The 25,686-nt window shown below is 38.6% G+C and overlaps 1 protein-coding gene across 2 annotated transcripts in view; it reads left to right on the top strand.

Moving 5' to 3' along the window:
• The window catches only part of EXD1 (exonuclease 3'-5' domain containing 1), a 30,270-nt gene extending 24,150 nt beyond the window's left edge, over nt 1-6,120 (top strand). For both annotated transcript variants that reach the window (XM_045771025.2, XM_045771033.2), the window contains one exon: nt 3,848-6,120. In XM_045771025.2, coding sequence (XP_045626981.2) covers nt 3,848-4,507 — 660 coding nt within the window. In that variant the 3' untranslated portion in view covers nt 4,508-6,120. The remainder of the gene's footprint in view (nt 1-3,847) is intronic.
• Nucleotides 6,121-25,686: the final 19,566 nt, after the last annotated feature.

Raw genomic sequence — 25,686 nt, 5'->3', positions numbered from 1 at the left:
GAGTAATGATAGAACATACATCAAGCAAGAAGTCTACCTAATGTTTGGGAACACTAAAAGCATTCCCATTAGTATTAAGAAAATACAAAAATTGTGACTACCACCACCACTTTAACATTTTTTGAAGGTATTAGCCCATGAAATTTGAAGAAAAAAAAAGACAAACTATAAAAAATGAATAGGAGGAATCAGAATTCTGACTTGCCTATGATACAACTGAAAACTGTAGAAAATCAATGGAAGAAGATTACTACAAACAAAAGAACAATTTGGTAAAATGTGTACAAATATAACATGAAAATTGATAGTTTTCTTGCATCCATATACACAGCAAGAAAATACAATGGGAGACAACATCCATTTTTAATTGTAACAAAATGATAGATTTCCTAGAAATAAATCTTACAAGAAATGTGAAATATAAAGAAAACATTAAAATATTACTGAATGGCATAAAAGCAGACTTAAGTGAATGGGAACACTAAGCATTTTTAGCTATCCATTACTCCTAAATTAACTTTTGAATTCACCTCTATTCCAAGAAAAATACTAACACCAGCATTATTTTGGCAAACTGTGATTATAGTGTTTATAAAGATAAATACATATAAAGAAGAATAGTCCTGTCAGATATTAAGTCATATAAGTCTACATCAAATAAAAATCATTTGTGGGGCACCTGGATGGCTCAGTTGGTAGAGCATGAATCTCTTGATCTTGGGGTTGTAAGTTTGAGGCCCATGTTGGATGCAGAGATTAGTTAAAAAAAACCCAACAGTTTGTGACTGGTACATGTGTAGGCGGTTCAGTGGAACATAGTAGAGAACCCAGCAATAGATCCAATATATATCTGCCAGTATGGGGGCGCCTGAGTGCCTCAATCAGTTAAGCATCTGCCTTCAGCTCAGGTCATGATCCCAGGGTCCTGGGATGGAGCATTGGGTTTCCTGCTCACCAGGGAGTCTGCTTCTTCCTCTCCCTCTGCCTGCCGTACCCCCCCACCCCGCTGTGCTCTCACCTGCTCTCTCTCTCTGAAATAAATAAATAAAATCTTTAAAAGAAAATATTTCCCAGTATCGTTGGGATAAAGGTAGAATTTCCAGTTAATGAGAAAAAAATAATCAATAAATGGCTTTAGGTAATTGACTAACCATTGGATGGGAGGAGAGTCAGAGCGAGATTACCAAAATAAATTCCTCAGATCAAGTATTTATGTAAACAATGGGATTATAAAATTATTAGTAAAAACAAAATTGTTTCACAGTAAGGAATGCTTTTCTCCCCCCCCCAAATTCATTGAAGAATAATTGACAAAAATAATTGTATATAGTTAGTGTACGTTGTGATGATTTGATAGACATATACATCGTGGAATGATTATCAAGACTAAGATAATTAATGTGTCCATCATCTCACATAATTAACTCTGTGGTGAAAATGCTAAAGATCTGCTCTTAGCAACTTTCAAGTATACAAACCAAATTATTATAGTAAACATGCAATACATTAGATCCTCAGAATTTATTTTTTTACAGTTTATTTTTCTTGTAATTGAAAGTTTGTACCCTTTGACCTACATCTCCCTCTTTTCCCTTCCCCCCAGCTGCTGGCAACCTCCCTTCTGTACTGTTCCTATGAAATCAGCTTTTTTTTTTTTTTTTTAAAGATTCCACATATAAGTGATACCATACAGTATTTGTCTTTCTCTGTCTGGTTTATTTCACTTAGCATAATGCCCTTTTAGTACATCCATGTCACAAATGGCAGGATTTTCTTTTTTTAAGGCTAAATAATAGTCCAGTGTGTGTGTGTGTGTGTGTGTGTGTGTGTGTGTGTGTGTGTGTATCTTACATCTTTTTTTAATCCATTCATCCATTGATGTAAACAGGTTGTTTCTATATGTTGGCTATTGTGAGTAATGCTACAGTGTAAAGGGAATGCAGATATTTCTTAAAGATAGTGATTTTATTTCCTTTGTATATATACCTAGATGTGGAATTGCTGGACTGCATAGTAGTTCTATTTCTAATTTTCTTAGGAACTTCCATACTATTTTTCGTAGTAACTGTACCAGTTTCTATTCCCACCGACCATGAATAAGGGTTTCCTTTTCTCCACATTTTTGCCATCTTTTTGACAATAGCCATCCTAACAGGTGTGAAGGGATAACTCCTGTGTTTGGGGTTTGCATTTCCCTGATGATTAGTGATGTCAAATACCTCTTCATATACCTATTGGCCATTTTAATGTCTTCTTTGGAAAAATGTCTATTCAGGTCCTTTGCTCATTTTTAAATTGGATTATCATTTGCTTTTTTGCTATTCAGGTGTGTGAGGGAATGCCTTTCTATGCAATGCAAAAATACTCTGACCTCATAGGAGATTAATATATTTGACTTTATTTTTTTTTTATTTTAATAATGATTTTTTATTATATTATGGTAGTCACCATACAGTACATCCCCGGTTTCCGATGTAAGGCTCGATGATTCATTAGTTGTGTATAACACCCAGTGCACCATGCAATATGTGCCCTCCTTACTACCCATCACCGGTCTATCCCATTCCCCCACCCCCCTCCCTCTGAAGCCCTCAGTTTGTTTCTCATAGTCCATAGTCTCTCATGTTTCATTCCCCCTTCTGATCACCCCCCCTTAATATATTTGACTTTAAAGTTTTTCTGTGGTGAAAATACTGTGATGAGGGGCGCCTGGGTGGCTCAGTCGTTAAGCGTCTACCTTTGGCTCAGGTCATGATCCCAGGGTCCTGAAATTGAGCCCCACATCAGGCTCCCTGCTCAGCGGGGAGCCTGCTTCCCCCTCTCCCACTCCACGTGCTGGTGTTCCCTCTCTCACTGTGTCTCTCTCTGTCCAATAAATAAATAAAATCTTTAAAAAAAAAAAAAAAGAAAATACTGCGATGAAAGTCAAAAGGCAAGCAACCTGGGAAAAATTATTTGCCTTATATAACAAAGAGGACATTTTCTTAATATAAACTTTACTGTAGCATTTATGTAATGACAGAATACTGGAAACAACCAAATATCCATCCATATGGGTTTAGTTAAATAAATTATGGCATATCCATACAGCCCTTAAAAATGCTAATAGGGAAAAATCTCCAAGACAAATTTTTTAGTTTAAAAAATCAAGATGCAGAAAAATATATAATACTATGATACCATTTGCGTAAAATAAATTTTAGAGTTTTCAAAACAAAAGGTTGGGGGAAAACTAAAATTGAAAAACGCAAAGCAACGAAAAGATAAACTCTTAGTAACGGATCTATATACACAAACATGGGAGGCTATGCAAGAAACTGCTTTCTAGGGGCGCCTGGGTGGCACAGCGGTTAGGCGTCTGCCTTCGGCTCAGGGCGTGATCCCGGCATTATGGGATCAAGCCCCACATCAGGCTCCTCCGCTATGAGCCTGCTTCTTCCTCTCCCACTCCCCCTGCTTGTGATCCCTCTCTCACTGGCTGTCTCTATCTCTGTCGAATAAATACATAAAATCTTTAAAAAAAAAAAAAAACTGCTTTCTAGAAGATGCACTCGCTAAGGCAACTGGGAACAGGTTGGAAGGGACGCTTACTTTTCATTGTTAATCTTTACACATGCACACACACATGCATAACACACAGTGCACAACACACACGCATAAACTGCGGATTCAAAATATTTAACTTAATCAAAAATAGTACTACCGTAGTTGAATACGCTAGAGGGAGCCGTAAGAACACGTTTGAAGTGATCCTCACTTGCCAGATACTGGGAAGTGTAGAAGCGGTTTTAAGGACCATATTCAGAAGTTTAGTTACAGCAGACTTATTTTCCTGTTCTTTTCTTAGCCTACATGTATGGAGCTTCCAGAAGAACTGCTTCAACTCAAGGACTTCCAGAAGCAGCGCAGAGAGAGAGCTGCAAAAGAATATAGGGTGAATGCACGGGGACTCCTAATAAGGACAGTGGTCCATCCAAAGAAATCAGTGACAGAGACAGCAGGGAAAGAGGGGCAAGTAGGGGTTTCCTTACTTTGTAAAAACTCTATGCTAGATGAAACTGCAAGTTTCACATCTCATCAGGACGTAAATTTGCTGAAGGAGGAATCTAAAATTGAACAGACTCCCGCAGAACCTCAACGTCTACCTCCCGTGAAGGAAGAAACCAGTGAGGGTTGTATCAACAAGCTCATTTGCCCTGAGTCACAGAGGCTAGAGGACCAGAGGATAATAATTCAAGAAGAATATGGTAAGATACCCAAACAGGAGTTTCAGACAAGTTTATCTTTGAAAGAGGAGATAGAACAATTACTGACGGTGGAAAACAAGGAAAATCTAAAATGCACAAAACGAGATGTTTCAGTGTCTCCTTCCCTTCCTCCGGAAACCGGAGTGTCTCCAAGTGACACCTTTCATCCTTTTAGAAAAGCTGTGCTGCCCACACTTCCTCCTTGTCCAGCCTTGGAGAAAACTGATTCTTGGATAAATACTTCTCCAAATTTATCTTAGAGATGTGCAGTTTATTCTTGAGATGGTGAAGGTGGCTCATTTCCTCTACCAATAGGGCCTTCGTCAGTGCTTAAGTTTGTCATGTTGTAAATTTAGTTTTGCCTCAATCACAAAGGAAGGAAGGCTTCAGCGAAAAATTATAGCCTCTTGCTTACTCCTACATGCCTAGAATTTGATTAGGAGGGAAGGAATACGTTAAATAATGGAAGAAGTAAATGTTTTGATTATGTCACTGTGCAGAAATGTTCCCAGTGGTCAGAGTGAATGATTTCTCATAATTTGGGTTTAGAGGATTTGAGGAAGGAAAAAATCTTGGGCTTAGTATCTGGAAGAATCTATACTTTTGAACTTTTTTTTTTTTTTTTTTTTTTTGGTTAATGTAAGCTCTATGCCCAAAGTGGGCTCAAACTCACAATACCAAGTTCAAGAGTTGCATGCTCTACCAACTGAGCCAGCCAGGCACCCCTACTTTTAAACTTTTGTTGTGTTTTTTGGTTTGAAGGGGGTTGGTAAAAGTTGTATCAATAAGTCAAAAAAATTGGTGCCTGATAACTTTACCGGTACTTTTTTCTTTTTAAAAATACTCTAATTTGTCAATTATACTTCAAAAAAGCTGAAAAAAAATACTGACTTTAGTTCTGAATTTTTATGTTTTGTCTGTCTTATGTCATAGACAAACAACTAGTTAATGTTATTACAGGAATCAGTATCCCAGTTTTCATTTCTTTTAATTCCATTTACTTTTAGGAGGTTTTGTCCATTTTTGTAACAAAGAAAAGACTTCTTTTGAGTACGTCTGTTATGTAAATTAAAGTTTGATTCCACTCTATTTTCCTGGAGTTGGTATACTTTCCTTTTTTGTTTAAAATTTAAAAAAATAAATAAAAAATAAAATTAAAAAAAAATTTTTATGTAGGCTCCACTCCCAGTGTGGGGCTTGAAGTTACGACCCTGAGATCAAGAGTCGCATTCTCTACTGACTGAGCCAGCCAGGTGACCCAGTTTGATATACTTTCTTAGGGTGAAAGGAAGTCAGCTTGTACTGAGCCCTTTTTATATTGAATACTTGCAAGTTGCTCGCATTCTTTTGTGTATAATGACCAATAAACCTGTTGTGCCATTGGATTATCTCTTCTCTTCATTGGGTCACAGTAGGAATAAGTTGGAATATGTCTGGATTTCTGGGTCTAGAGTCCAGTCTAAAAATCTGTAAGTTGACTCTCATACAGGACTGTATTATTTATTGTGCTTATGGGAAATTTTGGGACAACCTACAATTAGGAACAACCTTGTCTGCACTCGCCAATTCTGAGTGCCACTGAAAAAATAGCCGTGCCCTTCCAAACTTCAGAATGCAGATCTAGTCTAAACTAAAGATGAAGGCAGGTCCAAGAACAGTCAGCTCATCCCTGCAGTTGTGGTTGTCTCACTTTGTCCTTAGTTTAAAAGGTCACTTGGGGGGCACCTGGGTGGCGCAGTCATTAAGCGTCTGCCTTCGGCTCAGGGCGTGATCCCAGCGTTCTGGGATCAAGCCCCACATTAGGCTCCTCCCCTAGGAGCCTGCTTCTTCCTCTCCCACTCCCCCGCTTGTGTTCCCTCTCTCGCTGCCTGTCTCTGTCAAATAAATAAATAAAAATCTAAAAAAAAAAAACAAAACAAAACTTGTTTTAAAAATAAATAAATAAATAAATAAATAATAAATAAAAGGTCAGTTGGGGCCAGGGTGGTTTCTGGTTCATCTTGGGTGAATACATCTTCAGGTTGAGCCCAGAATGTGGTTAATCTAGGTTTACTCTGGAAAGAGCATGAATTCTTGTAAAATTCCTAGAACTGAGTTAACTTCCTATAGAACCATTAAATTACCACACACAACATATACACATAAAGGCTACAAAGAAAAACAAAATATTCTTCATATTAAAAAAAAAAAAGAATTCTTGTTTCACTAGGTATGTTTGGCTATATTTGAGAAGAACTGGGGTGACTGGGTGGCTCACTCAGTTAAGCAGCTGACTCTTGATGTCAGCTCAGGTCTTGAACTCATGGACTATGTTAGGCCTTTGCTGTGCTGCCCTATGTGGTGGCATAGTCATATGTGTGGCTATTTAAATTTAAAATTAAATTAATTAAAATTAGAAATTCAGTTCCTTATTTGCACTTGTCATATTTCTAGTACTCAATAGTCCCATGTGCCCAGAGGCTATAGAGTATTGAATGTCACAGGTGAAGAACATTTCCATTGTTTAAGAAGGTTCTTTTGGACCGTGCTAGTTGAGAGGTACTTTGACTCCCAGAACTAAATGAGCCTTTTGGGTTTCATCACAGTATTTTCTCAATGAAACATTCATACCCGAGAACTACACTCTTCTCCATAACCTCATTATAGCCTGAAGTGCCAACCTAAACCCCATGTGTGCGCCCAGCTCCCACCATGAAGTTCTGTTTTAGCTAGAGTAAAAAAAATCCCTGCATTGTTCAAGCCCTGTTGCTAGTGTTCTGTGCCTTTACTCAGACTTCTTGTCTAAATATTGCCCAGAATTTTGGGAAATCCTGTTCTTGTCCCAGTCTATCACTGAGTTCTTTACTTGGTGTTTTTCTAGTTGAGAGTTAATAAACCGCACTACTTGGTTTCCCAAACTCTTGGGGTCTTGTTTCAGTCTACACTAATTTCATGCATCTCTTCTACTCACGTGTGACTTTTCTGGTATCACCTTTATATATATGACCTACAACTAGAACTTCTTACAAGTAACCTGACCCTTTTACTTCGGGAACTAGGAAACAGAGTTAAATGACTTCCTTGGACAAAAATGCAGAGAATAGAACCATGGTTGGTTTTTGGTCCATTCAATGTTCTTTCTACGTTATGATGAAAATTCACTGCAGCAGCTTTGCGTCCAATCAAGCTGTGGGCTTGATAAATCCTAAAAGGACACAATTGAATTTTAATGCCCTATAGACCTTTCATTGTTTTGACACAAGGCAAGTCCCAGTAGCAAGCAGAGATGAGGCCTGGGGCGAAGTAGGGGGCCTCAGGGTGATTAGCGAAGTATACTCATCATAAAGACATTTATTAAAATAGTAACACAAATAAATACCTTAGAGGAAATTTAGAGAATAGAAAAAAAAAACAACTACCATCCCATATTATATAACCCTTCCTAGTATTTTGGCATTTTTCTTTCAATCTTCTTTCATTCTCAGTGTCTCTCTCTCTCTCTCTCTCTCTCTCCCTCCCCCCCTTCCCTCCCTCCCTCTTATCTCCTCTCTCCCTCTCCGCCCCCCCCCACTTGAAGCAGTCATATCATAATATAAATACACTTACTGTGCCTTTTATATCATGTATTTTTTCATTTCATTATCCTAACTACTCTTTTAGTAGGTATTTAATTTTAATATTTGTATACTATTAAATGGAATTTAGAAAATACTGGAAAATAAAAAATTTACTCTAATTCCTCTAACTCAACAGAAAAAGCAGGTAACAGTTTTGTTAATTCCAGTGTTTATGTGTAGTTCCCCCATATCATTGTAATCATACATATATGAATATATTCTTATGAAGGTTTTCCTATCCTGTTGTACAACCTTTGTGAAGATTTTTAATGACTGCATAATATGTTTTTTAAAGATTTATTTATTTACTGTAGAGAGAGAGAGAGAGCACGAGCAGGGGAAGGGGCAGAAGGAAAGGGAGAGAGAATCTCCAGCAGACTCTCCACTGAGGGCAGAGCCCAATGTGGGGCTCGACCCCAGAACCCTGAGATCATGACCTGAGCCAAAACCTCAATGACTGCCCAATATTTCTAAGCGAATGCTGTATGGTTTGTTTAACTATATTGGGGTACATTCAGCTTGTTTCCATTTCCTCATTTCATGCTTTTTCAAAGCTATCTCAAAGCTTTTTCATGTTTTGGATCATTCTGTTAGAGTGAAATTGCAGAAACAGAAACAGCAGGTCATAGAGGTTTTCTTGTTTTTGTAATTACAAAAATTTTTTAAAGCTCTCACTAAGTTACTTTCCAAAAGTGTTAACCAAGTATATTGCCACCTCCAATTTTTGTAGTAATGATGTACCATTGAGAGCATTAGATTTTTTTCTTGAGAAGCATGGCATACTTTTGACTTTCAAAATTCTAACTTCTTCATTTATACATGTGAAAGGATTCCTGTCATATTTTGTAACTTACCTGCATTGGGTATTATGAAGATTAATGAGAACGTAAATACTGGGGACATTTGAAACCCAATAAATGTCCCTGATCTCTAAGTAAGGACAATATTATAGGTAAAATATTAAATCCTAGGAATCCTAAAATAAAACCAAGGTCTCTATATTCATGACAAAATGTATCTTTGAAATGTCTCAGAGCTCCCTTTAGGGTATCATAGAAAGTGATGTTTACTGTTATGTAAAACAAGAATCTTAGCTAAATTGGTAGGTTCACCCTAAGATAAAGTTTGATACATTCTATTCCACATACTCAGGATTTGAGCCTGTGACTCTACAATTTAATACACCTACTCAAACAGGAAGAGCTGTCAAATTGTAATCAAGGCATAATCAGCAATCTGATCTTAAAATAACAATCTGATCTTAAGTCATCGCAAAAAAGAATCTATACTGTGCTTCAGTTTAGTCAGTCATGAGCAGCATTTTCTTAAACAATGGGATGGAATAGAAAATATCAGAGTGCATTGCACATATTAAGGGAAAATATTGTTTTGTGAAACTTTTTTTCTCGGTTGTATGCCTGGGGTATGTGTACTTTTACTGTTGTTTGCAGTAAAAAAAAAACAAAAAAACAGCTAAAGTTAAGCATAGAAGGAAATTTATATCTTTAAACACTTACACAATAAAACAAAGATCTAAAGTCAATGATCATAGCTTCTATCTTAAGCTAGAAAAAAAATAGTAAAGTTGGGGTAAGTAGAGGATAAAATGAATAATGATTAGAGTAGAAATCAATAAAATAAAAAAGTGGACAGAGAAAAGCAATAAAACTGAAACCTGATTGGATCAGGCTGAAAAGATCAATAAAATTGCTAAACCTTGGGTGCCTGGGTGGTTCAGTCAGTTAAGCATCTTCCTTGGCTCAGGGCATGCTCCCAGGGTCCTGGGATTGAGCCCCAAATCAGGCTCCCTGCTCAGGGGGAAGCCTGCTTCTCCCTCTCCCTTTGCCCCCTCCCCCTCCCCCCTCCCCACTTGTGTTCTCTCTCTCACTTTTCCTCTCACTCTCTCTCTAACTTGTGTGCTCTCTCTCTCTTTCAAATAAATGAAATCTTTAAAAATTGCTAAACCTTTGGGCTGCCTGGGTGGCTCAGTTGGTTGAGCACCTGAGTCTTGATTTTGGCTCACATTCTGATCTCAGGGTTTTGAGATCGAGCCCTGCATGGGGCTCCGCAGTCAGGAGGAGTCTGCTTGAGTTTCTCTTCCTCTCCCCCTCTCAAATAAATAAATAAAATCTTTAATAAAGATTTATTTATTTATTTGACACAGAGAGAGAGCACAAGCAGGGGGTGGGGGTGGCAGGCAGAGGGAGAGGGAGAAGCAGGCTCCCTGCTGAGCAGGAAGCCAGATGCGGGGCTTGATCCAAGGACTCTGGGATCATGACTTGAGCCGAAGGCAGATACTTAACCAACTGAGCCACCCAGGTGCCCCATAAATAAATCTTTTTAAAAAATTGCTAAACCTTTATACTGAGCAAGACAAAAACCAAAAACATGAATTACCAATATCAGTAATGAAAAAGAGATTATTAATACAGATAATGCATATATTAAAAGGATAACAAGGGACTACTATGAACAATTCTGTGCCCACAAATTGAACAACTTGGGTGAAATGGACAAATTCACTGAAAAACACAAATCACCAAAACTAATTTAAGAGGAAATAGAATACCTAGGGGCACCTGGATGGCTCAGTCTGTTAAGCGTCTGCCTTCAGCTCAGGTCATGATCTCAGGGTCCTGGGATCAAGCCCTGCCTCTGGCTCCCTGTTCTCCCTGCTTGTGCGCACGCATGCGCTCTCTCTTTCTCTCTGTCAAATAAATAAATAAAATCTTTTTTAAAAATAAAAAAAGAAGAAATAATAAACCTGGGGCGCCTGGGTAGTGCAGTCATTAAAGCGGCTGCCTTCGGCTCAGGGCGTGATCCCGGCGTTCCGGGATCGAGTCCCACATCCGGCTCCTCTGCTGGGAGCCTGCTTCTTCCTCTCCCACTCCCCCTGCTTGTGTTCCCTCTCTCGCTGGCTGTCTCTCTGTCACATAAATAAATAAAATCTTAAAAAAAAAAAAAAAACCTGAATAGCCCTAAATCAATTCAATAAATTGTATTCATAATTTGAAACTTTCCCTAGAGCAAACTTCATACCTAGATAGCTCTATGGTGAATTTCTAAGGAAGCAATGATAGTAATTCTTACAGGAAGTAAAAAAGGAGCCGTCACCTCTCAACTCATTTTATGAGGCCATAAATATGGTATTACTCTGATAGCAAAAGTAGACAATAATATTGCTAGGAAAGAAAACTATATTCCAGTATTCCTCACAGAGATGCAAAAGTCCTTAACAAAATATTAGCAAATAGAATCTAGAAATATATAAAAAGGAAATACGTCATGGCCAGGTGAAGTTTATTCCAGGAACACAAGTGTAGTTTAACATGAAAATACAATCCATGATTTTAACAGAATAAAGGAGAAAGACCACATTAACATCTCAATAGCTACTAAAAAATATTTTGGAAAATTATATATCAATTCATGGTAAGAAGAAAAACTTTAAACAAACTAGGATTAGGAGAGTACTCCATTACCTAATAAGGTGCTTTAAAAAAACCAAAGGTCTTAAAAAAAACAAATCAATGTAGGTCTGGGCACCAAAAGAAAAAAATAGACAAATTGGGCTTTGTGATAATTTTAAAAATTTGTGCATCAAAAGACACTATTAAAAGAGTAAAAAGGCAACCCACAAAATGGGAGAATATAGTTATAAATCATATATTAATAAGGGATTCATATCCAGAATATATAGAGAATTCCTAAAATTCAACAACAAAACAACAACCTGACTCAAAATGGGCAATAGGCTTGAAGAGACACTTCTCCAAAGAAAATATATAGATGTCCCGTAAGTACATGAAAAGATGATCAATATTGCTAATTATTGGGAAATGCAAATCAAAACTACAATGAGATACCGCCTCATTCCCATTAGAATGGCTACTATCAAAAAGCAGAAAATAGGGGCACCTGGCTGACTCAGTTGGTAGGGTATGCAACTGGATCTCAGGGTTGTGAGTTCGAGTTTACTTTTAAAAATCATAATAAATAATAAATAAAAAATAGCATGTATTGGTGAGGATATACGGGAATTGGAGCCCTTGTGCACTATTGGTGGGAATGAACAATGGTATAGTTGCTGTGGAAAACAGTACCATGTTTACTCAAAAGGTTAACAATAGAATTACCAAATCATCCTTCAACTCTACTTCTGCATATATACCCAAAAGAATTAAAAACAAGGTTTTGAAGAGATATTTGTGCCCCATGTTCATAGCAGTATTATTCACAATGGCTAAAACATGGAGACAACCCAAATATCCATTGACAGATGAATGGATAAGCCAAATGTGATACATACTTACAATGGAATAAGATTTAGCTTTGAAAAGAAAGGAAATTCTAACATATGGTAAAACATGGATGAAACTTGAGGATGTTATGTTAAGTGCAATAAGCCAGTCACAACAAACAAATCGTGCTACCTAGAGTAGAATGAGAGAATAGATGGTGGTTGCTGGGGACCGGGGAGAGGAAGGGATAGGGAGCTACTGTTTAATGGCTATAGTTTCAGTTTTGCAAGATGAAAAGAATTTTAGAGATTAATGGTAGTCATGGTTCCACAATGATATGAATGTACTTAACACCAGTCCTCTGAACATGTGCAATGAACACGATGGTAAATTTTATATGTATTTTACCACTTTTTTAAAATTAGGGGGGAAAAACCCTATTACTAACAGCTCACTTGCCATGTTGAAAGCCTGAATGTTTTCCTCATATGATTTAGAAGAAAGAAAGAATATATGGTCTCACTACTTTGACATATACTATAGTTACTAACTAGTGAAATCAGGCAAGAAAAAAAAAAGCATATAGATTAGAAATTTTAAAAGTAAAATTGTATTTTTTTTAATGACTTTTCATTCATGAGAAAGAGAGAGGGCACATGCTGGAGAGTACAGGCAGGGGAGGAGCAGAGGGAGAGGGAGAGGCAGACTCCCCACAGCTGAGCAGGGAGCCTGACGCGGGGCTTAATTCCAGGACCCTTGGATCACGACCTGAGCTGAAAGCAGACACTTAACCAACTGAGCCACCCAGGTGCCCCAAGAACTGTCTTTTGAACAAAAGTCTGCCAAAACAACTAGGCATCCCTATAAAAAAAGGAAGCCAATCCTTATCTCATACCATCCAAAAATTTAACTCAAAATGAATCATAGACCTAAACGTAAAAGGTAAAATTATATGGGGTGCCTGGCTGGCTCAGTTGGGAGAGCATGTGACTCTTGATCTCAGGGTCATGAGCTTAAGCCTCATGTTGGGTGTAGAGATTACTTAAAAACGAATAAACTTTAAAAAAAGATAAAATTATCAAAAATGTCAGAGGAAACAGAATCCTCATGACACTGAAATAGGCAATAATTTCTTAGGATACAAAATGCACAAACTATAAAGGAAAAAAAACCCCTATGAGTTGGATATCATATCACATCTAAATGTTCTGCTCTTTGAAAGATTCTTCAAAGAAAATGAAAAAGCAAGCCACAAACTGGGAGAAAATATTTGCCATACTTATATTCTGACATAGAATTTGCCTTTAGTATATATATAGAAATCTTATAATTCAATAAGCCAATCTAATTTAAAAATGGACAAAAGATTTGAACAGAAATATCACAAAAGAAGATAATAAGAATGGCCAGTAAGCACTGTATTATTTGTTATCATTCATTATCAGAGAATACAAATTAAGCTCACAAGATACCACCACACACTCACTGCAGTGGCTAAAAATAAAAACCAAACCAAAACAAAAAACTACCACCACCAAATATAGGTGAGGATGTGGAGCAACTCGAGCTCCCGTACACTGCTGGTGGGAACGTAAAATGGTACAAACACTTTGGAAAAAGTTCTGGCTGTTTCTTAAATGTTCAATATTCACTTACCAAACAACCTGGAAATTCAGCTCCTACGTATTTATGCATCAATTAAGTTGATTTTTTAAAAAGATAGATCGATCGATCAATTGATTTTAGAGAGCCCAAGCAGGAGAGGCAGAAGGAGAGGGAGAGAGAATCTCAAGCAGACTCTGTGATGAGCACAGAGCCGGAGCCGGACTCGGGGCTCCATCTCACAACCCTGAGATCACAACTTGAGATAAAACCAAGGGTCAGAGACTTGACCTACGGCGCCACCCAGGCACCCGGATAGCCTTATTCTTAGCCCTAACCTGGGGTCCAAAATTCCAACAACAGGCAACTGGATAAAAAAATAGTGATATATCCATACAATGGACTAATGCTTAGCAATGAAAAGGGACAAACTACAACTCACACAACCTGGACAACTCTCAAAAACTGTTGCTGAGCAAAAGAAGCCAGATGCGAAAGAGTACATACTACACGATTCCATTATATGAAACTCCAGTAAAAACAAAACTAATCCAAGGTAACAGAAAGCAGATCAGTGGTTGCCTGGGACTAGAGGGTGGAGTTGAGGACTGATTGCAAAGAGACATAAGGTATTTTTTCAGGTATATGAATGTTATATATCTTGATTGTGGTGGTTGTTACACCAGCGTATGCATTTGTTGAAACCCATGGAGCTGTACATGCATTAGTATTATTGTACATAAGCTGTGCCTCAAGAATTTATTTTAAAAAACATTTAGAAGCCACTGGTCTAGTGGGTAGAGGGAAGAGAATCATTAGGATTACAACATTCTGTTAAACGATGCCAATGAACAGAAGCCAATGTTATGTTGCTAATGTAATCAGATAAAACTCAAACAAAATTTAAGAAGAAATAGTAATATATGCACATAGTTATAAAATAGTACAGAAGGGCTGAGAGTGAAAATGGGTATCCCCTGCCCCATCCTTCCCCAGCCTCAGCCCTTTTCCCCAGATGCATCCTCTTAATATTTTAATTTCCCTTCCTCTTTTATCCCCAATGAACTGCAGTGTGAACAGATAGATATGGAACCGTTAATGAAATGCACTTAATTGCGATGTAAACCAGAAGGGCCAAGAACAGGCAGACATGGCTCATTTCTCCCCGTTGCAACAGTAGCCTCTCTGATTTGGAGGAGATAACTTCCACATTCTGGAGTTCTCACATTCCCCAGAGTGCTTATTGTTTATAACTTGAAAGCCACCTGATGGCTAAACCCTGAATGTTTTAAATAAAAGCTTTGTAATGGAAACAAATTCTAATGAAAACATTCCTCAGGAAGAGCCAAGGCGGGAAGTTCCAGGAATGAGGGAGATCAGGGAAAAAGCTCTACTAGTTATTGTGTAACTTGTACGGATGCCATCCATAGTTTGCTTTTTAAGAAGCCATTAACATAGCAAACTTTTGACAGAGGCGAGGAAACTTCCTCAGTCCTTTCTGAGAAGGTATAGGTCCATAAAAGAAGTAAAATATGAATGAAAAGATTACATGTATGAGTAGCTCATACTTATACTTGCCTCTAAAATATTGAACACCACGCCGTGGCTGTGAAGCGGCTTTAGTGCGGTATCCAACATAGCAGGCTGCTTTTTTGCATTCATTAGAGAACGTTTTGGACACCCTTTTTGGAGCTAGGCACTGGGCTGGTTTGGGGAATCAGAGATAAAAAGACACAGTCCTGGGGCGCCTGGGTGGTTCAGCCGGTTAAGGGGGTTGTGATCTCGGGGTCCTGGGATAGAGCCCAGCATTGGGGCTCTGCGCTCAGTGGGGAGTATGCTTGTTCCTCTGCCCCTCCCTGTGCTCATACTCTCTCTCCCCTTCAATCTCTCTCTCAAATAAATAAATCAGTCTGAAAAAAGAAAAAAGACACAGCCCCTAGTCTCAAGGAACAAAGTGTAGCGGGAGACATGTACAAAATATTATAATTGAAATAAAAGTTATGTTCAAGGTGTACCAGTGCATGGGCGATGGGGGGGTGGGAGTAGGGGAGACAGAATAGCCTTGGAGAGGAGATAGCAATTACCCTGGAATTGAGATGTGTGTCAACAGGCTTCTTAAGAGGTAGGGAAGGGTGCTTTTGGTTAAGAGAGCTACAAGGAGTTCACTATTGTGAAAGGGGAAAGCATATAGGGTATGATGGTGAGAGGTAAGGCTGAGAAACAGGGTCCGTGTCTGTTAAGGTTTTTTGGTCATAAGCAAAAAAACTGACTTGGCTAATATGAATGAAAAGAGAATTTATTGGAAAGATTAGTGGCTACAGAATTGACGGGAAAGCTGGAGAACCAGGGCTGGAAATAAGATCAAGGACAGCTGTACAACTCTGGGCAGCAGAAACCACTCAACTGTTTGAGGGAATGAGTGCCAATGCATTTTTTCCCCTTCCCTGCATAATTTGACTCGGGATTCAAAATCCTGAGAGAGAATATAATTGACTTTATGTCATGCACCCACCCATCTAGGCCACCTTGATTTATTGTCCTACCAACATTGCCAACACTAGGGAAAAGGTAATTCCCAAAAGAAATCTTAAGTGCCCTGCCAAAGGAAGGGGGAATTGAGGATATGCCTTGTCGAATTTAGGTTTTATGGTCCTGTAGACCATAGAAAACCATTGAAGAATTATGAACAAGAAACCAAGATGATAAGAAAAGTAGACTTTAGATCATCTTGGTTTAAATTGGAGGATGGATTGGAAAGGGTCAAAAATAGTATAAGGGGGAATCATATAAAAACTCTTGCATTGTTTCAGGTGGGAGATGGTGAATGCTTGAATTTTTATAGGGATTCTTAAATACATTCATATTTAAGAATGAATAGGAGAATGAACCAAATGACCAAATGACCAATTGAATATGGGTGGTAAAGGAGGGGGAGAATTCTTGGTTGATTCCCAGGTTTCTTACTTGGACATCTGTTTGAAAGTTGGCCATTACAGACAGTGCATTGAGAGGGCAGATTAAGGAATGGTGACTCAATGGTAAGTTGAATTTTACATGTTTGCCATTTAGGATCCATTTGGAATTTTGAAATGGATATGTTTAATGGGCAGTTGCATATACGGGGATAAGGAGCAAGAAAAAGATCTGAGCTAAAAAAGATTTGGAAGATATCACCATGTAAATAGCCTTTGATGTTATAGACATGTACCATGTTTTCCAGCGTTTGAGTAGAGAATAAAAGAGAAAGGAAATGAGAATCACATTCAAAAAGGAGGGTAGGGAGAAAGAAATGCACAGATACCAAGAGGGAGCAGACAAAGAGGAAGAAAATTAGAATAGTATCATGAGGGGCGCCTGGGTGGCTCAGTTGTTAAGTGTCTGCCTTTGGCTCAGGGCGTGATCCCGGTGTTCTGGGATCGAGCCCCACATCAGGCTCCTCTGCTGGGAGCCTGCTTCTTCCTCTCCCACTCCCCCTGCTTGTCTCTCTCTCACTGGCTGTCTCTCTCATTGGCTGTCTCTGTGTCAAACAAATAAATAAAGTCTTAAAAAAAAAAAAAGAATAGTATCACGAAACCAGAAGATAACTCACTTATGGTTTGATGAACACTTACTGTGAATATATCCACCACAATTGAGATATAATTGACATAATATATAATTCACTCACTGAAAGTATACATAATTGTATACTGAGATATAATTGACATAATATATAATTCACTCACTGAAAGTATACAATTCACTTTTGAGCATATTCTCAGGGTTGTGCAACCATTAACAACCTAATTCTATTCTCCCCTAAAGGAAGCACCATACCCATTAATTGTCACTCCTCATTTCTCTCTTGTACCTTTTCTCCGACATAAGCAATCACCAGTCTGAATATTTCATATAAATGTAATCATACACATTGTGGTATTTTGCAACTGGCTTCGTTCATTTAGCGTAATATTTCCAAGGTCATGTATATTTGTATCATGTAGATATACCATTTATTTATGTATGTATTTATTTATTAAAGTAAGGTCTAGGCCCAATGTGGGGCTCAAACTCACCACCCCAAGATCAAGAGTCACATGCTCTGCCGACTGAGCCAGCCAGGTGCTCTGTACCACATTTTATTTATCCATTCATCAGTTGATGGATGTTTGGGTTGGTTTTACATTTTGTTTATTATGAATAATGCTACTATGGACATTTGTGTACAACTTTTTATGAGGACAGTTTTCATTTCTCTTGGGTATGGAGTGGAATTGCTGCATCATATAGTAACTATATGTTTAACTTTTTGAGGAACTGCCAAAGTGTTTTTCAAAGCACATTATTAACCACAAATTATTTTAAACATTTCTTTAACCAATGTTTTGTTTTATTATTTTTTTTTATTTGTTTGTTTATTTTTAAATAGTCTTCATGCCCAGCATGAAGCCCAACTGGGGGCTTAAACTTAAGACCCTGAGATCAAGACCTGGGCTGAGATCAAGAATCAGACTGATTTTACCATCCAGGTGCCCCTCTTTAACCAATATTTTAGATGTATAATTGCTTTAGAACATAAGCATTTTTAAAAGAGATTTTATTTATTTACTTGAGAGAGAGAAAACACGAGTTGCGGGGAGGGGCAGAGGGAGAAGGAGAAGCAGACGCTCCACTGAGCAGGGAGCCTGATGCAGGGTTTGATCCTAGGACTCTGGGATCATGACCTGAGCCAAAGGCAGATGCTTGACTGACTGAGCGACCAGGTGCCCTGGAGATATGCATTTTTTAAAAAGAGTTTATTTTTAGGGGAGACTGGGTGGCACAGTTGGTTGTCTGACTTTTGGTTTTGGCTCAGGTCGTGGTCTCAGGGTCATGAGATTGAGCCTATTGGGCTCTGTGATCCACACAGAATCTGCTTGGGTTTCTCTCTTCCTCTCCCTCTGCCCCTCCCTCCCCCGCTACTCTCTCAAATAGATAAATAAATCTTTTTTAAAAAAGATTTTATTTTTAAGTAATCTCTATACCCAATGTGGGGCTCAAACGTACAACCCTGAGATCAATAGTTGCATGCTCTTCCAACTGAGCCAGCCAGGCGCCCTTAGGAGGTATTCATTTTTATAGCTTAGGAAGATAAGGTGAACACTCTTATAGCAACCACCCAGGTCATGCAAAAGAACTTGGCAGACACTTCAGAGGATCCCCCACATGCCCCAACTCAATTACAGTCCTTAACTTTTCTCCAAAAGTAAGCACCATCCTGATAATTGTATTACCTCTGTATCTCTTCCACATAAAGAATTCTGGTTCCTAAGGACATGGGGGGATGTTAGAATTAGACTATCCTGTAACAACTCATTTCTTTATCAACTTTACACAAGTTTGCACAAGTTTTATAATATATATATATTTAAGATTTTTATTTGATAGAGAGAGAGAGACAGCCAGCGAGAGAGGGAACACAAGCAGGGAGAGTGGGAGAGGAAGAAGCAGGCTTCCAGCGGAGGAGCCTGATGTGGGGCTCGATCCCAGGACTCTGGGACCACGCCCTGAGCCAAAGGCAGATGCTTAACGACTGAGCCACCCAGGCGCCCCTATAATATTGATACTAGTACCACTACCACCACCAAATTATGATTACTAAAATCAAAGAATAGTTTTTGCACGGACTTCCCAATCTCCCCATTCTGTTTAATAGTTGTATTAGATCTACGTTGCCAGATCATGTAGCTATTACATACTATTATCTAACTCTTCGCCTTCATTTAGTCTTAGTTCTATAAAAAGCCATGTAATTAATGTTTACTACCAGCTCTTATGTCAATGACTTTCTAGTCATTTTGATTGTCTGAAGATCTTCTTCTAGTAGATTCATTAGCAGGGGCTCATGGAAGCAACCTTCCCTGAGTTCTTGCATGATGTAAAAAAATTTATCTATGCTTTATATTTACAGGTCAGTTTTCCTGGATATAAAATCCTTGATTTGCATTTTCCTTCTTCTAGTATCTTAAATATGTTACTCCTTTTTTTTCTGGAACAACATGTTTCTATTAAAGTCTAAGTATACTAATCCAACCTTCTTTTTTTCTTTTTCTTTTCTTTTTTTTAAGAGAGAGAAAGAGGGGTACCTCGGTGGCTCAATTGGTTAAGTATCTGCCTTTAGCTCAGGTCATGATCCCAGGGTCCTGGGATTGAGGCCTGAGTTGGGCTCCCTGCTCAGTGGGGAGCCTGCTTCTCCCTCTCACTCTGCCCTCCCCATGGCTCGTGCTCTTTCTCTCTTAGTCTCTCTCTCAAATAAATAATATCTTTAAAAAAAGAGAGAGAGAAAGAGAACACATGCGTGCATGCTCAAGCAAGGGGTGAAGAGGGGCAGAGGGAGAGGGAGAGAGAGAATCTTAACCAGTCTCCATGCTCAGTGTGGAGCTCAAGGTGGGGCCCCAGTTCACAACCCTGAGATCATGACCTGAGCTGAAATCAGGAGTCGGACACTCATCTGACTGAGCCACCAGACACCCCTAACATTATTTCTAATTTTATGTCACAAAGTCTTCTTGCCTGGACGCCCAAAGTATTTTTTTATTTTTCTTTAAAGATAAATAATTTAAAAAAAAAGATTTTTGGTAATCTCTACCCTCAATGTGGGCTCAAAATCAGCACCCCAAGATCAAGAGTCACTCAGTCCCCTGACTGAGCTAGCCAGGTGCCCCTATAGCATGCCTTTTTAATATGTAGTTTTAAGCTTGTTTTTTAAATTTCAGGAATGATTTCTTAAATTATATTTTTAGTATTCTTTTCCCTTGCTTTGTTTTTATTCTTTAAATGCTTCTATTTTCCTTGTGTTGGATTTTCTTTGCTTGTCCTTCCATTTGCCACTTTCTTTCAAATCCTTTTACTTTCCTTTCACATGTCTTTTTTTAATTTAAAGAATGTTCCTCCTTTTCTTCTCTTTTTCTTGATGTACACTTGTGTTTATTTGCTTATGTGTTGCTTCCAGTTTAGTCTTTATTTTTAAAATGGTTTATTAAATTGGATTTCTAATTCTCTTTCAGGTTTTGTCACCTCATTTCTGAATATTTCTAATTCTTATTACGTTCTTTATCTTGTATAATATATTTTTTAAGTAGGCTCCATGCCCAATGTGGGGCTTGAACTCAAGATCCTGAGATCAAGAGTTGGACGCTCTACCAACTGGGCCATTCAGGCACCCCTTGTAAAATATATTTTTTTAAGATTTAATTTATTTATTTTAGAGAGAGAGAAAGAGTGAGCAGGGAGAGAGGCAGAGGGAGAGAATCTGAAGCAGACTCAGTGCTGAGCGCAGGGAGCCTAACACAGGGCTCAAACCCATGACTCTGAGATCATGAGCCAAAATCAAGAGTTGGTCACTTAGCCAACTGAGCCGTCCAGTGCCCCTCTTGTATAATATTTTAAATGACTTCTAGCTTGTTACGCAATGGTACATTTGAGTGTTGGTCTGTTTTTGAGTATGTCTCTTTGGCATGATCTCGCTGGGATGTTATTCTGGTTTTTATTCTCTTTTTCCTTATAATAAACTCGTATGGGATTTGAGTGGCATGCTTTTTTTGTTGCCCATATTTACGTGAAAGTAGTTTTCCTAAAATTTTGGTAGGAGGCTTGATTCAATTGTTTTTCTTTTAGCTTCACAGAGCTCCCACTTTTCTTGTTTCTGTATCATGTTAAAACGACTGTGATTTTCTCTCTGAGATTTCCTGGCTCTCTTTTTCTGCTGCACTTCTATCTTGAGCTTCTTTTTCTTCTTTTTTGTTGTCTGCGTCCTACTCAGTTTTGACTCCATTTCTAACAGTTTCTCTTCAGTGTGGGACCCTATCCAGAAAGGGAGCCATGGTTGATTCTTTTCTGGAATATAGGGTCTAGGCTGTTCTAGCCAAAATAAACCTTCACATTGTGGGTACCTTACACTCTTTTGCTATTGGAGTGAACAAAACCCTCTCAGTTTCAGTCTTTGTTGTTGTTGTTGTTTTAAAGATTTTATTTATTTATTCGACAGAGATAGAGACAGCCAGCGAGAGAGGGAACACAAGCAGGGGGAGTGGGAGAGGAGGAAGCAGGCTCCCAGTGGAGGAGCCCGATGTGGGGCTTGATCCCAGAACGCTGGGATCATGCCCTGAGACGAAGGCAGACGCTTAACGACTGAGCTACCCAGGCGCCCCAGTTTCAGTCTTTGTTCTCAAATTGGCCCTTACTTTCTAATGAATAACTATTAGCTATTTTATGGGTTTCTTTTTAGGTCTGTCACATGTCCCATTGTTTCTGTTTTTTCTTACATGGATCCCGGTAGCTCTTGGTGGTTTGTCCTCATCAGCTTTTAAAGTTTACAGAATACTTTGTCACAGAGTTTTTTTTGCGAATATTTTCAAGGGTTTGAGGTTATTTAATTATTCTGTTTTTGTGTGGGAATTTGGGAAGATTTAAAAACTATGCCATCATAGCTACTGCTGCCATCCTCCCAGAATCTTGGTATACACTTATTTTCACTGAAAAGTCCAATACTGTGGCTTCCTTCTTGGGTACACTTTCCCTCACTTGCTCTGAGGTAAGTCAGCTTTTGCGTCAGTAGAACACTCGGGCAGTCCTATGGAGAGGCCAACCTGGCAAAAAAAACCCTTAGAACTCCCTCCAGTAACCTGTGAGGGACTGTATCTTGCCAACAACCACATGAGTAACCTTGGAAGTGCATCCTCCACAGTCAGGCCTTCAGATAACTTGCAGCCCCAGCCACCAGCCTGACTGAAATCTCACGAGAAACTCTGAACCATAACTACCCAGGTAAACTGATTCTTGATTACCAATCCTCCAAAATTTTGAAATAATAAATGTTTGCTGCTTTAAGCTGCTAAGTTTTGGGGTAATTTGTGATCTAGTAATGGATAACAAATATACTTAGAAACAGATGATCTTACTTTGTGGGCCTAGATAGCTTGCTGAATTCAGTGTTATTTTTCTAACATCTTATTGTAGAAAATGTCAAACATACAGCAGAGTCAAAAGATTTTACAGTGAATTCCCATGAACCTACCACCTAGATTCTATCAACATTTTTCTGTGGCTTTTAATGACATCATGTAGAATTTGTAAGAAAACATACTTTTTGTAATAATTCAAAATATTTACAGAATTATGGATTCTACATTTGCTGCTTTTCAAGGCAAACTGTTCCCCTTTTTAGATAGTTCTGTTTATTTAAATGTTCACCTTTATTTTGAGTTGAACTTCATTTTACTGAATTTTCCATCTGTTGATCCTCCCATAGTGCCATGGACAATAAATCCTTTCCTTCTCCCAAGGGGTAGCCCTTTGACTTTTTGGAGGTGTTATGACTTCTCTGAGTCCCCCTTTTCCCCCAGGTCCCTCCATTTCTTGCCCTTTCCCTATTCTCCGACTTGTGCTGTTTTCCAGCTGGTGCTGGCTACTGGGAAGCACTGGGGGAAGATAAAGAGAGGGAGAAGCCCAGATATTCATAGCCCTTCCCCACTTTGCACCCTCGGTGGTATCTCCAACGTTGACCCATGGCTTCATTGCCAGCCTGCCAGGCCTGTCATGGTTTCAGCTTCTATAGACTGATCCTGGCCCCGGTAATACCACTTCCTCTAAAGAGAGGAAGTTATTCCAGTGTAGGTATAGTAAAGCATTCCTGTTGTTGATCATCTCTGGACTATCTCACTATCCACTGTTAACTTCTCATTTCCTCCATCAGCTGTGCAATTAATTTCCTGCATTAAATTCCCTCTGTCTCAAATACGTAGAGTGTTCTATTTTCCTAGTTAGATCCTGACTGATACAGGGATATACTACATAATTTTTGAAGTATATCCTAAGAGGGTACCTGTAGTGTTTACCACAAGCATGTGTGATTTCTCCCAGAGACAGGAAATGATATTGTATGGATTTATGTTTGTGTTATCTGTGCCCTGCCACCCATGTCATGCCTGAGGGTATAAGGGAAACCCTGTTTTCAGATATGCAGTTGGAATTAGATGAGGAAAACTTAAAATGATGATATTTTAGAAAATATTATATTAATGAGTTGTAACTGATGGAAAGGAAGTGGTCTTTAGAGTGATATCCTATAAATGAAGTTAGAAGAAACCTGATAATGAAAGAGGAATTAGGAAGTTAAAGTCAGGCAGATGACTGAAAGCTGAATGTACATTGAACATCTCTCTTCAGGGGCGCCTGGATGGCTCAGTCAGTTAAGCATCTGACTTAGGCTCAGGTCTTGATCTCAGGGTCCTTGGGTCTAGCTCTGCACTCAGCGGGGAGTCTGCTTCTCCCTCTGCCCCAACCCCTTCCCCTGCTCATGCTCTCTCTCTCTAAAATAAATAAATAAAATCTTTTTAAAAAAGAATAAAAAGAAAATCTCCCTTCAAGGGTGCCTGGGTAGCTCCGTCGGTTAAGCATCTGCCTTTGGCTCAGGTCATGATTTCATGGTCCTAGGATCAAGCCCTGCTCAGCAAGGAGTTTGCTTGTCCCTCTCCCTCTGTCCCCCTCCCCGCCCCTGCTTATGCTTTCTTTCTCAAATAAATAAATAAAATATTTAAAAAAAGAAAGAAAGAAAAGAAAATCTCCCTTCAGTAAGAAAAAAAAAAGACCCAGTTGTGATGGAAGGCAAACAGCAGTAATATTGTACGACTCATTGCTCATGTTTAAAGCCAACAGGGAAATCAAAGCATTGTGCATTAGTATCACTTCTCATCATATGACCTTGTGTAAATATTCTTTTTTTAAAAATTTTATTTATTTATTTTAGAGAGAGAGAGAAAGAGCGCATGCATGCGTACAAGTGGGGAGAGGGCCAGAGGGAGAGAATCCTACGCTGACTTCCCACTGAGTGCAGAGACCTACACGGACTTGATCTCATGACCCTGAGATCATGACCTGAGCCAAAATCAAGAGTTGGACGCTCAACCAGCTGAGCGACTGAGGCACCCTGACGTTGGTTAAATATTATATTGTAATTTTTCTAAAATCTTAACAATATATCATGGTTATTTTCATTCATCTCCATTTATCCTGTGGGTGTTGAATGAATGATAGGAATTAGGGAAGAATGGGTAATAAATATGTGAATTTCAAAAAATATGTTTCTGGAAATCACCATCATGCAAACATGATCTTAACGCTACATAAAATAGTGGAATAAATATTTTAAAAGAAAAATATGTAGCCTCTAAAGGATGAAGGAATTCTGACTAATCAACAGCAGTGATGAATTATAAATAGTGGACCTTGCCAGATTGGTGTGAATGGATTTCTGGGGGGTTTTTGGATTATGAATTCCAGGAACAAGAGAACAGAAGTGTTAGATAGTCTAGATTGGGCTATCAGTAAAGCATTTTGATCTAGCATCTTGGGAAATCTCAATTACGAAATTAACTTATAGTGATTTCCAGGTGAGAGTGGTAACTGGAAAATTTCAAGGAAGACTTAGAGGAACAAATGAGCAATGACAGGGAATTTTTAAAAACTTTTTTATTGTGAAATATACATAGAAGTTTATATAATGAAAACTCACTGTTTAAATAAAAATCTTAAGTGAACACCAGTTCAAGAACTAGAACATTTCCACTACCATAGAATCTTACCTTGTATCCATTTTCTATTACAACTCCCTCCACAACCCCACCCCTAGACATAACAACTATCCTGACAACCATATCCTTGCTTTTCTCTACAGGGTCGCTATCTGCCTATCAATTCCACAACAGGCAATTAGCTTTGCCTGGTTTTGAACTTTATATACATCGAATTATAAAGTATGCGTTCTCCTGTATTGGCTTCTTTTATGCAATATTATTGTTATATGTTGTATATGGCTGTGTCTCATTAAGTTTCATTTTTGGTATATACCAAATTTATCTATCGCTGTGTCTGTGATGATACCAGTCAGGAGGGAGTGACAGGAATTTCTGCTGGTGAAAAGATTACTTCTCAAATCAGTGTCTTTCAAAGTCTGGCCCAGGGCTGCCAGCATCACAAGCACTG

Source organism: Ursus americanus, chromosome 36 (assembly GCF_024610735.1).
Source record: "Ursus americanus isolate L20-20 chromosome 36, mUrsAme1.1.p, whole genome shotgun sequence".
In the NCBI taxonomy this organism is placed as follows: Eukaryota; Metazoa; Chordata; class Mammalia; order Carnivora; family Ursidae; genus Ursus; species Ursus americanus.
Note: the sequence above shows the minus strand (reverse complement) of the source record. Positions and strands in the feature narration are given on the sequence as shown.